This window comes from Lepidochelys kempii, chromosome 6 (assembly GCF_965140265.1).
Source record: "Lepidochelys kempii isolate rLepKem1 chromosome 6, rLepKem1.hap2, whole genome shotgun sequence".
In the NCBI taxonomy this organism is placed as follows: domain Eukaryota; kingdom Metazoa; phylum Chordata; order Testudines; family Cheloniidae; genus Lepidochelys; species Lepidochelys kempii.
This window is the reverse complement of record NC_133261.1, coordinates 58,163,658-58,178,297: the sequence shown is the minus strand read 5'-3', so window position 1 is coordinate 58,178,297 and position 14,640 is coordinate 58,163,658. Positions and strand designations below refer to the sequence as shown.

Sequence of the window (14,640 nt, the reverse complement as noted above, 5' to 3'; positions counted from 1 at the left end):
CCAGTGGAGTGCATATTTCACTACTAATGCTATAGTGACTTGAGGATGCTCCTTGTTAAATGATTAATAACTATATCCTAGACTAAGAGAATTCTGATGTCCTAAGTTTCAGAGTTTATTTGCTGTACACGTCTCAGCCTCGAAATTTATTTAGCCCAGAATACGGCTATCATTTGTAAACTGGTAGCATTCTCAAACTATAAATTACTCACTCTATTTTCATATCTGGATCTGATGGCACCTTTCACTCTCCTAAAAGATACTGTGTCAAATCTCTACATGCATAAACGTATCTTTAGAATCATAATTTCCCACCAGGATTAATCAGAAATTAACAGTGTCATTATAAATGCATGTTATCTAGGAACAAACCAAGATAAGAAACATGCTTATGGCTCAAGTGGGACATTATTCCTTTTGATAAGCACAGACCATCTATGGAATTCTGGCAACTGGATAGTGCAACTATTTAAAAAAATAACTCAATGATTTATTAAGTTGACTGGCAGATACTATATAAGCACTCGCAGCCCAAAGTGTCTGAAATTATAAATTAGCTGGACCCTGAGTTGGAGGCTACCTAGAAGACTGCAATGATAATAAGCTCACCTCCAAGAGATAAAATATCTCTAAAGCAAAAAAATTTTACAATGGATAAAATCATAGCTACTGAAGGCTCCAGTTATTTGCTTCCACTATTAGAGCAAGGGTCAAAAGATACAAGCTACAGACTTTAGCCAGTTAAATAAGGAGTGATTGAATCAATTATACTTTTATATGCATTCATGCTGGAGTGATAAATACTTACCAAAAATCGATGGTCACTAATGTCACAGAACGGCATGGATCTGTTCAGGAGCAATTAAATATAAAGAACAATTCCTGATCTGAACTGTATTTTCTTTTACTGATCCTGTGAGAGAGGGTCACAAGAGATCTCTATACATAGCTGGCTGACAGAACTTACACAGCTCAAAGGACGTTTTTATGACTTTTTTTTTTCCATACTGAAGCAAGAAAAATATTCATGCATGCATTGAGACTCTTTCAGCTGAAATATAAATCCAAGGAACTGACCATTAGTGGGCATGAAAGAGTCTCAGTATGGCATGTGGCTGGACAAATTCCAGTTTGGCTAATTACTAGAGTCTCCTTAAGTTTTCTCTGCAATTTTACATGGATAGAGTATTCCTCTTTACTACCTGTATTATGCTATTGTGTACTGTTGCTGTGTATTGCTCACCAGTTTCAGTGTTACACTCTAGAGATTGCCGTGTTTGTTTGGTGACCGATCTCTTGTAAAGTGCTTTAGGATCTTTCATCCCACAGGATCCCAAGAAATACAGAGTTTCCTTTAAATATAAGTTATAAACAAAAGAAACAGGGGCTTATCTGTCCCCCACAGCAGAAGGAACTGTCATTGAAGTCAGTGGGTATCCTACTAGAAGGAGAGCGGAGAAGAAGCGGCCTGAGAGGTGGCTTTTAATGCTGGGTGTTTCCAAATCCCTATTTTTCTTTTACCATGAAAATCAGGCCAGGTGTCTGGGCATTCTTGCTGAGCTAAGGCCTGGTCTAAATAGTCTGCTAAGGTGTTCTGATCTCCTCATTCTTGAGTAACTGCTTCTTTCTTTCATACCTCAACCTTCACACTAGACATCTGTCAGTGCCATGCTCACCTCTCACTCAGCGATGCTAATGGGTCAGTATCCTAGGCGAGGCCTGTTGAAAATGCTATCATTCTCCAATAATTTAGGGAGTTTAATATCAAAAAACTATTCCTGAGCTCTCTTCTCTTGTACAGTTGAAAACTGTCCTGCTACCAACCCTTTGACTGAGCTTTTGCAGGATAGTTTACAAAAAGGAAATGCAGGTATTAATTTTTCTTTATGTGTAAAATATAAACTAAGGGAGAAATTAGTTTTCAAAATTCTGCAATGTAAGAAAACAGAATAGGGTTGAATGGTGCAGCAGGTTAATTAATACACTAGTACGTCCTCCTCAGAGAGCTGGGTTCAAATCCTTGCCAAGTAAAAAAAGAGTGGAAATGAGTTTGTCCCAAAAGTAGATCACTCAGGAAGATTATCAGTTTCTGTACAAGCAAGTTCTAGGACTAGAATACCAAGGGTGTATATTCACAGGGCTGTGTGGAGAAGACAACAGCCGGGAGAAGAAAACTGGAGGTAGGGGAGGTATTCCTCACATAGCTCTGACAGAAGCTCACATAGAATCTATTTATACCATGTGACTTTTGCTATCACTTCAGTTATTCCCTTTCAAAGGTATCAAAAAACACTCTCTCTCTCTCTCTCTCTCATGTATATATATATACACACACACACACCAGAATATCATAAAAACATTCATTTTGTGCAACTTACAAATACAACAAACCTTTAAATAGTAATGTTACCAAGATGCATAGTACATACCTGAGCAATGACCTGAAAGAAAAAAATCTTATTTTATGACAAAGTCACAGAAGTACATTCTACTTACAACAGCTGGGGGATCATTCCATTCTTCATAAGACATGGCAGCATATGGGTATATCCTGTCATTGATAATCTGAAGGGTGGCCAGAGCAATAGCTTTCATTGACCGAAAATACGCTTCCCAGAACCACCTTGCCTGCAAGGAAAGGATGAAATGCACTTTCAGACCCTGCTAACTCCACAGACCTGATGCCTAATAATCAGTTTTTGTTTGTCATTCGCAATCTGCTCAATGCTGCTGAGAAATCAGCTGGAAATTAAATTAGGAGGCAAATTCACTGGAACAAGGGATGTTTCCACAGAGGCTGGAGTCCTCAAATTGGAAAAGTTATTGGGAAAAAAAATGAACTGAAGTTGTAGAACAATCAATCAATCAAGGAGGACATGCAGAGGAAACCATTTCAATGCATTCATGAGTGGGCTAGTGGAATAAAACTCCACACAAATATATGAAGGAGCCAGTTTCTTTCATATTTTTATCAGTTTTTCCCCTCAAAATGTCAAAAGTGATTTAACCACAGCAGAGAATAATTTACATTTATATTTGGGTTTTCTAATTTGGGGGAACCCAAAGTGCAGCCCAATAGCCAACTGAAGCAGTGAAGCCTAAAATACAGCTGCCTTGTAATTGCAGCATGTGGAAAAGCTGATCTGCAGCAAGTTTTTGCTACTGGTAAATGCTACCAAACAAGCAATTTCTATTCTTCTAAGAATAAAAAGATAGGGCCCTACTAAATTCATGGCCATGAAAAAAGGTGTCACTGTCCATGAAATCTGGTCTCCCTCCGTGAAATCTGGTCTTTTGTGTTCTTTTACCTTATACTGTACTGATTTCATCAGGGAGACCAGCGTTTCTCAAATTTGGGGGTCCTGACCCAAAAGGGAGTTGCAGGGGGGTGGTAAGGTTATTTTAGGGGGGTTGCGGTATTGCCACCCTTACTTCTGCACTGCCTTCAGAGCCGGGTGGCCGGAGAGTGAAGGCTGTTGGCCGGGCACCAGGCTCTGAAGGCAGTGTCCCACCAGCAGCTGTGTAGAAGTAAGGGTGGCAATGCCATACCATGCCACCCTTACTCCTGCCTTGCTGCCTTCAGAGCTGGGCGGCCAGAGAGTGGCGGCCGCTGACTGACCATACCAGGCCATCCTTACTTCTGTGCAGTTGCTGACAGTGGATCTGCCTTCAGAGCTGGGCTCCCAGCCAGCAGCTGCCGCTCTCCAGCTGCCCTACTCTGAAGGCAGCGCTGCCACCGCCCCCAGCAGTGCAGAGGTAAGGGTAGGAGTGCCACAACCCCCCGCCCACTCTACAATAACCTGGTGACCCCTCCTCACAGCTCCTTTTTGGGTCAGAACCCCTACAAGTACAACAGCCTGAAATTTCAGATTTAAATAGCTGAAATCATGAAATTTACAATTTTAAAAATCCTATGACCATGAAATTGACCAAAATGGACCATGAATTTGGTAAGGCCCTACATACATGCAAGCAAATATTAGCTTTTATATAAAAGTTTCTTTTATATAAAAATGTACGTGTTTGCAAATTAGTTGTAGTCCTTGATCCTGGCAAGTTTTCAACACAGCCATGGGTGTTGTAAAATTTGCATGTCTTTGGTCTAAACTGAGGCTCTTTTTAAAAAAATAAATGCGATATTCAAACAGGTAAGTATACAGAATTTGAAAGATGAATCAATTCTAGGCTGAGACTCTATATGAAAAGTTTCAATCCAGATTCAGTCTCTACCCAAGACAAACCCTTGGTGCTGGAGGAAAAACAGGATTTGGTAATGAATATGCTGACTGATACAATTCTGTAGTAGAGACACACACTTACTTTTTAAAAGCCTGGAATCAAATTATACCAAAGAACCACATCCAACCCAAAGGAAAATGTGCTTTGCCAATGATCATAGCTCAAGTGCCTTGGCCTAATAAAAGTGAATTTCCTGAGCTTAGTTGTTTCTGCAGGAATTTCCAGCACCTTGAAGTGCCCAGAAGGCACTTCTTTTTAGGATCTCCTCAAGCCTGCAGGAGTGTGCACGTGTGTCTAGGTGAGAGAGCAAGTGCTAGGAAAGACATTTCCAGATGCACTGGCAGCATATGAAGCTTGCGGAGCCAGAAGACAAACAGCAAGGATAATATATATCTCTGGCCAAGTGCTATTTAACTATGCCAAGGGGACTTTTCAAACAATGCAAAAAGGCCAGGTCTAGTGATATGCTAGCAAAGTATCAAATCTTCCTCAGTTTTTTGGGGGGAATCCCATTGCCTTGGAAGAACAGGCTTTTGGATAGAAAATTAAACTGTTTTGTGTAGTTGTGCAATGCTAAACAGTAGCTGCATTCCATCCTACAGGTGGCTGCTCCTCAGTAAAGCGCAAAGTGATTCCTGTATGTACAATTTGTAAAGCTCTTTGTTATTCTTCAGGTTGAACAGCAGCATATATAAATACAATAAATCCAAAATTTTACTTCTAAAAGTGTTGAGGATGCAAGCTCACAAGCAGATTCAATTATGTTCCTGAGCAATGGCACCATCCTATGTGTTGTTTTGAATACTAGTAATACAACTGAGAAGAAAATAGGGGTCTGTTGCCAAGTCGTCACCCCCATCACTCACTCTGGAGGCAGTTTTTAAGTCAGGTTCTTCAGAATGTTATGGTTTTATACTTCAGAGGGGAAAAGCCACTCAAATGGTACAAAAAGCAACAAACCGTTAACTCAATAGGAAGAGCGATCATAGAGAAAGACAATGAGTAGCATCACCTAGAACACTTTTTACCCTACTATGGGGAAAGAACAATAATCACAGGGCTCAACACCTAAGAATATTCAAAGGATATTCCAGGAGGCAGGTGAGTTTATCCAACAATTAGTTACATTTGTACAGGGCCTTTCACCCAGAGGGAACCCAAATCGTTTTACAAACCATATACAGACTGAATCTACAAAAATACACCCGCTAAAGAAATACATTCTCTCTCTGGAACCAAATAGGAACCACTCACGAATTTAGGCCAAAAATGAACACTGTACCCAACTGGAAGTACAGGAGAAATATAAAAAGGTAATTTACCAATATTATAAAAAATAAATATTTAGAACTCTAAAATACTTTACAAAAATTAAATAATCCTCCAAGTGTCCCCAGAAACCAGGACAAAAAGTGAAGAATCAGATACCAAGGGTATGTCTACACTACAGTTAAAAACCCATGGCTGGCCCAGGCCAGCTGACTCAGGCTCCCGGGGATCGGGCTAACAGGCTGTTTAACTGCAATGTAGACATTCGGGCTCAGGCTGGAGCGTGGGCTCTAGGACTTTGCAAGGTAGGAGAGTCCCGGAGCGCATGCTGCAGCCTGAGCCCCAACGTCAACATCACAGTTAAACAGCCCCTTAGCCTGAGCCCCATGAGTCCGAGTCAGCTGGCATGGGCAGTGTAGACATACTCAGAGAGGGCTAAGTATCTTACACAAGATCCTAAAGAAAACCCAAGGACAGAGCAAGGATAAAATTTGACCAGGACGGTCCATTTAACAGCCCTTCTCTTCCAAAACCTGTAATGACCACAAGTAGATACAACTAGAGCTCCGCAAATCCGTGGATATCCACTTTACATCCACACACCATTTTTGCGGATCGGATGCGAATACAAATTTTGTATCCTCACAGGGCTCTAGATAGAACACAGATTTTACATTACATCTGCATGTTAACTTATTAATTGATAAGTAGTTTTAGAGAACTATCATTTGTAAGAGAGAAATTAATTGCTAGAGAAATAAATTTTACATGGGCTACCTAGGTACAGTAGCAGCACGAGTTACATACAAATCAGCTGCAGAACCCAGCATGCTATTTTAGCTAGTAAGTGTTGCACTCCATTTCACCTCATCTGGTAAATCTGTACTGGCAATGCTAGATTGGCGATTATTCTCTGATAACCAACTCCTCCTGACAAATGGTTACATGTAGAACCTATTTAGACGCTCTCTCCCTCCTGTTGACTACTGCAGAAATTAATCTGAACCCACTTCTTTTTGCTGCAAGAAGGTTTGCACTATCAGACAATTATATTTTCACACCAGGAACAGGACAGGAAAAGGGGGTGAAGGGATTTTACTCTTTACAAACTAATATTTATGTAATTATTAATTTTGGGTGAAGAGCTAGCAACTGTTTCAACATTTGGTTGTAATTTTTCAGAACTGAGTTTCTTTAAGGCAAAACCCAAAACCTTCTAAGGGAACTGCAAGTCTCCAGACAGATGTTTTGAGGGCTCATTACTTCCTTCCCACCTTGTTTGCTTTTATAAAATAGAAGTGATTAACATGGCTAGCTATTCTTGGTTGTCCAACATGGTAAGTTATTGAGCATTATTGGAAAGTTATTCTCCTAGGGAAATTGTTGCATTTCCCAATTTCATCCAAAATAATTTTAATTTTCTATTTTACAGTGTATGTGATTGAAAAGCTTTTATCAGAGGGTAACAAAGATGTAGTAGGAACTGGGTGGGGAGTCAATGATACTCATCAGTCTATTAGCATAGTCCAAGCATAGGACAGGGACTAGAGAAAACTTGAGTTCTACTCCTGGCTTTGACACCGACACCCTCTGTGTCCTGAGGCAAATCACAAACTCTCTCCCGTCAATAGCTCGTACATGAGCTTTCTCTTTACTTTGCCTTTACAAGCCATCTATAATTGAAGTGTGAAGGAAGGACGCTAGGGGACAAGCAATACAAACTTAATTCAGAGTTCAAATATTTTTTATGACACCAAGTGATGTTTTATGCCATGGCTGTGACAAAATGTTCTTGCTTCCTTTGACAAGGCATCTGCAGAGGGTTGATCGGTGGACTTGCTTCAGCGTGTAGACATTCTGCTGAATCTGGGTATCTGGCCTCACTCAGAAAACCCTTGAGTGTTCCTTACTGTGAGAAGTTCTCCAGTGTCACAGATAAAGTTAATCGCACATGATGGATAAGATCAGCTGGGAAGCTCCCAGTGACAAGCCCTATTATATTCTAGATAGGCTCTTGTACCATGCTTATTGCTATAGTAGCTGAGTACCTTTCAGCAGTGCATTAAGCAATGAGACCACACATCTGTCACATGCCATTTGTTTGCTCATCCTCTCCCCAAGGGGAGAAGCAAGTAGAGTGTGGTATCTTGTTTTGGTAGGATGTACAGTCTTTTTTGTTTGTTTGTGTTTTGTTTTGATATAAACGCTGCTCTGTATTTATGTTGAGGGCAGCTCAAAGAAATGTGCCTTGCCTTTGGAGTGGAAGTTGCTCACATCTGCGATGGTCCTTAGCTCCTGGGGAATTCATTCCACAGTCTTGGTCTGGCACACAAGAAAGTTCCATTTCCCACACAAATGAGTAATACCTTATTGCATCCTAAATTTTCATACTAGCTGCTATGATACTGGCCTTACTATCTGACCTCCAGGGTAAAGGTACACAGGACACAAACTGGAAAGGCCCTTCTGGGTCATCAAACCCAGGCCACTGCTATTGCATGCTGCACAGATTATTTTCACAAGGTGACTGTGCAGAACTGCATTTCTTCCATGTTTTGAAGACATTTTTCAAGTTTGTGCCATTCTAAATATTAATCTATGTTATTTTATAGATTTGGTGGAAATGGGCACTTTATAAAATAAAATAAAAACTATGCCCAAATATTAGCAGGGATACAGTTCTAAACCAAGAGGACACAGACATCTAGTAGGACAGCAACACAACCCATAGTAACAATAACCAAGTAACAATAACCAAGCCCAAATACCCACAATCTTCAAAATGTGCCATGATGCCAGCTATGAAAGGGAACTTATTCATATATGGATGAAAGCAGGAGCACTTCAAGGATTCTCTAAAGCATTCTCAATTTAACCCTGTGCTAGTCTTTCCCACCTAAATGCTGGTGCCTAGACAATCACCAACTTTAACTACATAAATTAGGCTCAAATAGACATTTAAAACTACTGTTAAAAGTACAATGGAGAACTGACACTAGTCCAGGAGTTCTCAACCTAGGGGGTTGTAACCTGCAGGGGATCACGAACAGGTGACCAGGAGTTGCAACCACCCTGACTTTCCCATGTTGCTAAATGGGCAAGAGATCCTGGACAGATCCAGTGTGGAAAAACAAGAGAACCTCTGCCAGAGAGTCTAGCTCCACCAATCAGCAGAACATTCAAATTTAAGAGACTGGATGGCCCAATGAATGGAGAATGACTTAGAGAGCCTTTAGGTTGCCAGCTAAGCTGCTATCAATAAATGGCTGTTCAGTAACCTATATGAAATAGTCTCAGTCCAATAGCTACAATCCATTTTACAAAACACACCACTGCAGCTAATATCATTTGCCATCCTTGTTCATAGTCCCAGGAAAGTAACCAAAGACTGAACGAACGATGGGGACTGAACTCTCTTCTCTCTCTCCCCGCAAGTTGTGATCTCTGTAAACCAAAAGTTGTTCCCTCATCAGTGTAGAGGAAGCTTTCACCATCATTGCTGACATTCTGCTAAGCTGTCAATTCCAGCATTTCCCACCTAAAGTTGCTTAAAATATATATTTAAAAAAGAAAAAGACTGAAGTGATCTCTTTATGAAAAGGACCCAACATCCAATTCGTACAGAATTATTTGGGGGGTGGGTTGAGAAAGCAATTTTTGTAGTATATCTAGTAGTGGAAGCAATATTTGTAAGATGGAGAATAAATCAAGCCCCTAGCAAATTCAAGAAAAAATAGTTACAAAGCAAAAAAGAAAGGCACCACTCCAATGTGTTGCTCATAAATACTTATTCTCGGAATCCCTTTAGTAAGATGACACAAAGCATCCAAACCCATGATTTCCTTCTACTTGGCTGCAGCCTTACAACTTTGGTCAAGTGGACTGCAGAGACACAAGGTGTTCCAGGTACCAATACACACATCACTTTAATAGATGAGGAGCATGGGACAGAAGCATTTACAGCTAATTTCACAAGAAAAAAGAGATAGCAGCCTGCAACAAGAAGGTAGCCCTCTCACTAAAAGTAACATTTATTTAAGCAAGGTGTTATTTTTTCTTAGAAATAAACACACTTGGGGGCCCAGCGTCTCTTTACAAGCTCTTTACAAGCCAACATAGTATCAGGTTACACAGTCCATTCATATAATGTTTACAAGACCTAGTGTTAATGCCACTAATGGTGCTCCGACATAGAGTACAAGACAGATCAACGCAAACCTTCTGCTTACATTGATAAAAGAAAAACACTGGGCATCAGGAAAGGAGCACTGTATGGTACAAATCAAGGGGGTGCGTATGCCGGCAGGGAGAACTATGCTCCCTGAAAGGAAGCTTCTAGGTTTCTATCAGTTACCCACCCAGTTTGGTGAGAATGGGGAAAGTCAACAGAAAAGAGATTTGGAAGAAAGCAATAAAAGTTAACTGCCCATAAAGCACCACTTCTCCCAACCTCTAGGTCAGGCGCCATGCTATTGTAAGATTTTATTCCATTGCAGGAGCCAAGTGCTCCCGAAGTTCCACACTTGAAAAGGTTTATGAGGCCTTGAAGTGTTACCATTTTCACACTGACTGAGGTTACTCTACTTTAACTGCTTTCCTTTTGTATGGTATAGGTTCAGATACCCACTTCCATCCCACAGTGTTTTTTCAAATAAACTTTTTACTCCGTGACCAGGTAGGCTCGGGAAGCTCTGGTAATAGGAAGGCATGTAACCTAGAGGCTACACTGGGAGCCAGGTATCTTCAGTTTTATTCCTGGCTCTGCCATTTATTCACTGTTTAACTTTATACAATTCACTTAAACTCTGTGCTTCTGTTTTCCCATCTGTGCAACATGTGCAATCCCCATCTCATAGAAGTGTTGTGAGGCTCAGTTGTTTGTAAAGCACGTTGAAATCCTTGGATGGATGGTCCTATAGAAGAACAGTGTTACTCAATCGCCAGTCCCTGAGATCTCCCTTACATTGTTTAGGAAGGCAACAAGCCTGTCCCTGGTATCAAAAAGATTGAGAAACACTGCTATAAAAGGACAAAACATTTTCCCTCCTGTTATTTGTAAAATTCCAAAACTTCAAAACCTATAATTTAGCTAACCAGTGTTACTACCGTAATTGATAACTGCAACTCTCTGGTCCTTTGCTAAATACTTCTTCACAAAACGCACAGTAAGCCTTGTGGACCTCCTTGTCAGAGGATGTTGTGAAGGCCAAGATTATAACAGTGTTAAAAAAAGAACTAGATAAGTTAATGGAGGATAGGTCCATCAGTGGCTATTAGCTAGGATGGGCAGGGATGGTGTCCCTAGCCTCTGTTTGCCAGAAGGTGGGAATGGACGACAGGGGATAGATCACTTGATGATTACCTGTTCTGCTCATTCCGTCTGAAGCACCTGGCATTGGCCACTGTTGGAAGACAGGATACTGGGCTAAACGGACCTTTGGTCTGACCCACTATGGCTGTTCTTATGGTACCATGAGCAGACAGACTCTTTCAGGGTGGCACAAAGTAACATGCAAAATTTCGCCCAGCTGAAGGTTCATTTGGAAGCTTGCCCAGAGAGGCCTTTCAGACTCAAAATTTACATAAAGTAGAACTAATTGAAGCCACACATCTTCAATAACGAAGCAGAGACCTCAGGGACTATAAATCCTAGCATGCGATGCTCTATCTTGTTCCAAGCTGCCTCCAACCATACCATGTGGACCCACAGAACATTCCCACATTCAAGTGTTTAAGCTGCTATTTCTCAATCCCCCATACTGGATGTCCCTCTATCTATGACTAGCTTGCTGTGCTGATGAATTCCTTACTGCCAGCATGTGAATCAGTTTCTCTGTATTCAGCTCCATGGGAAAACCTTCCAAATGCTTCAGTTACGATCAGCATCATTTTTTGCTTCCTCTGCTAGGCAGGGCTTGAGAGAAATTTACTGGAGACTGCACAATTTTGGGTCATTCAACAATATGTAGTTTACAGTGGGGGATAAAGATCTAGGGTAAAATTTTCAAAAGTGCTTAAGTGTCTTAGGAGCCTATATCCTATTTTCAGAAACGACTTAGACACTTTGGAATTTACATCCCATTGATTTTCCCAATGGGACAAAGAGTTTGTATGAAACAGAAAAGAATGTAGGCTAAATGTTCAAAAGTGATTAGCCAGTTTTGGCTTACTTAGCAGGTAGCTCAACACTTCCTGAAAAATCAGGCCCCTTTAAGGTGTCTTAATTTGGTTGCCCAAAAATTGAGGCACCAAAAATTAAGTCACTTTTGAAAATTTGGGCTGAAAGTAAAAAATTAAAGCCTCTTCCCATGTATAGGAGTGTTAACATTAGACCTATTAAATCAATGGAGTATTGGTAAACTCATGCTGTATTTCCTGACCAAAAACAGCTTCTAAAATATTTATGTTCATCTTCTATAAAATATGAAAAAGTGTCTTTACAACCTGCTTCGCTCAACTTTGAGTGTGGCTAGTTTCCAAGAGCGATCTATTTCTCAAGGCTATTATACAGGTACTGTACAGACAAGATTTCTAAAGTGAGTGAGTGCTTAAAATGGGGGAGTTGTACTTTGATTTAAAAAAAAAAAAGTCATTCGGTTCCACATCACCTGAAATAAAGGCCAAACCATAATTTAACCTGGTTTGGGTTTCTGACAAACCAGTGAAGAGTGAACAGAGAAGAGTGACTTGTAGAAATATATACCTTACTACATTTTCTTATATGTTTAACGTAATATTTTAACGTTATTTCTATTCATCATCTACTCCTCCTCCCATTTCCCAATTGTGCTGAACTGCGTAAGTCCCAGGACCTCACGAAGCCAGAAGTAGATTGCATTTATTTAACATTACCTAACCACATGAGAGGCCTATGGAGGTAAAAATCCTTTATTTCAAGCAGCTTGTGTAGGCTGAACAGGACACAAATATACATCAATATTGTCCTACCTCTCAACTGTCCTTCATTAGTCACAAATGTACTTGTTTGGTTTCTTGCCTTAGGCATCAGAAATGCTAGTTATGACAATGTATATCACAGGGTAAGAGCAGATGCAAAATAATCCATGGCCCCTCTTGCCACCCCTACAACCTAAATCCATCTGAAACACTGGCTAAGACACGTCACAAGCATTGAGCAGATTTAGGTGAGAACCAGGGACATTCTAATCCAGATATTTTTATAAGGTGACTCAATACCGGGGGAGGTGGAGGGGTGTTGGTGCTAATACTAGGTACAGTTTCATTTTAATTTGACCTGATAAAATTCTCTCAATGTATTTAATAATCTAATCCAATATCTGCTTTCAATCTACACTGCAGTCATTGTAATCATGGATTAAACAAGTATATTTGGCCTCTTCAGAAACAGAACGAAGAGACGAAACCAAATCTTTACCACTGCCTTTTTTTTTTTGGGATAGTTGTCAATGCTCAGAGATGGAGAGGTCAGGGTTCAAAATGCTAGTCTGACCCTCAAGATACTAGTCGCCTGGGAGCAGACTTCTAGGAGTTCTCAGTTTTATTGCGGTAAACTTCTGACATCACAAATGCTGACTCCTGGAGCTGAGGTTAAAGGGAAATGTTAGTGCTAGCAAGATATGAATTCCACATCACCTTAAGTTTCTTGCACTATGATTTTTCTTGGGTCCTTGCCTCACATTTTGGCTGTGGTAGTTCACAAGGTATAATTACAGCAATGCATGCATTTGACACTCAGATACCAAAATGATGCACTACATCAAGCAGATCTCTGTTAAGGATTAGATTTACCAAGTCTTTCCTCTATCATGTTTGTTTTGTTCATAAGTTTTCATCCTCAAGTCTCATCTCACTTTTGCTAGTTCACAATAGCATCACTTTGCTCAAAATCCAGCTGCAACTACACTACACACAAAACTACTATTTGACAGGAAGAAGGGTTTCCATGCTGTCCCATGAGACAGCTGCACTTTTGTGGCCCTTAAATCCAAGAGTATCTTGATCCCTAATATACTGCCAACATACTAGGATTTAAGGCAGTGTTTCCCACCCTGGGGATGTCAGACTAGTTTTGGGAATGGGGGCATGGAGGACAGAAGAGAAGAACAGAGTGTCCGGGGAATCCTGCATAAGTTGGATCTACTGTGACACCCCCATTGCAAACACTCTGCTGCGAGTACTGCATGGAATAGCACTTTGAAACCCAGCTCTCCTCTCTGCTCCTGCAAGAGGCAGATACAGCAGTCTCAGACTCAGGAAGATTGACTGACACAAACTTAGCATCTCCGTCCCAGATCAGCAGCATAAATGTGTTCCAGTCACAGAGCCAGTAAAGGACCCAAAAACATAGAGCCTTCTGGTTGAGGGGAATGGGGCCAAAACATGCAGAAGGACCCCCTGGGAAGAAGAACAAAACAAAACTAAATGGTGTAAAGGGAAAAAACAGTTAAAGTGCACTTATACTCTGAAGAGTATGTATGCAGATACAGACCCTATTTTCTGAACATCTTTGCTCCTGTTGGGTTTTCACCTTATATAGTCCTAATTTACAGCAAACAAGGGTTTACTTTTGTAGACACCATAAATACAACTACAGGACAGCAAGCTGGACTCTAGTCTGCCTTATGGATAATCATATTTGTCAGATACACTGGTGAAGGTCTAAGAGGCAGAAGTGAACACAGCTTGATTTTTCAGATCGCAGATGAGGTTGCAATGTTGACTGATCCTTTTAGTCGAATAGGCAGTCATTGAGAAAGGACAGATATAAACCTATACAATGCCATTTTAAACAGCCATTTTGACTATAACTACACAATAAGATTAGTCTCTGCTTTGAAAATTTGAAAATTCCCTCTCCATTAACCACACACAACCAAAATTATGACAATCCAGATTTCTGCTATAACTGTTACAAAGGCAGGAATAGTCAAGAGAAGAACAAAAATCAGTCATGGGTATACAATTGCAGGAACATTCAAATGTTATATGACTACCCAGTGAAAGGAGAGGGAAAGGGAAGGGGAGGTTCAGCCACATTTCTTGAAAAGTGATGGACATCTCCTGAAACACAAAGCAATAGGTTTCAAGTCTCGGGGGTATCGCCTTCAAATATGTCTATGTTCTAAGGGTAGATCAGTTTTCTCTGCTGTA

At 40.6% G+C, this 14,640-nt stretch overlaps 1 protein-coding gene across 4 annotated transcripts in view; it reads right to left on the bottom strand.

The window, feature by feature from the left end:
• EXT2 (exostosin glycosyltransferase 2) overlaps positions 1-14,640 on the bottom strand; it is a 107,276-nt gene that overhangs the window by 61,343 nt on the left and 31,293 nt on the right. For 3 of the 4 annotated variants that reach the window (XM_073348064.1, XM_073348067.1, XM_073348065.1), the window contains one exon: positions 2,497-2,628. The exons of the other annotated variant lie outside the window; for it this stretch is intronic. In XM_073348064.1, the coding sequence (XP_073204165.1) occupies positions 2,497-2,628 (132 nt within the window). The remainder of the gene's footprint in view (positions 1-2,496; positions 2,629-14,640) is intronic. 4 annotated transcript variants of the gene reach the window in all.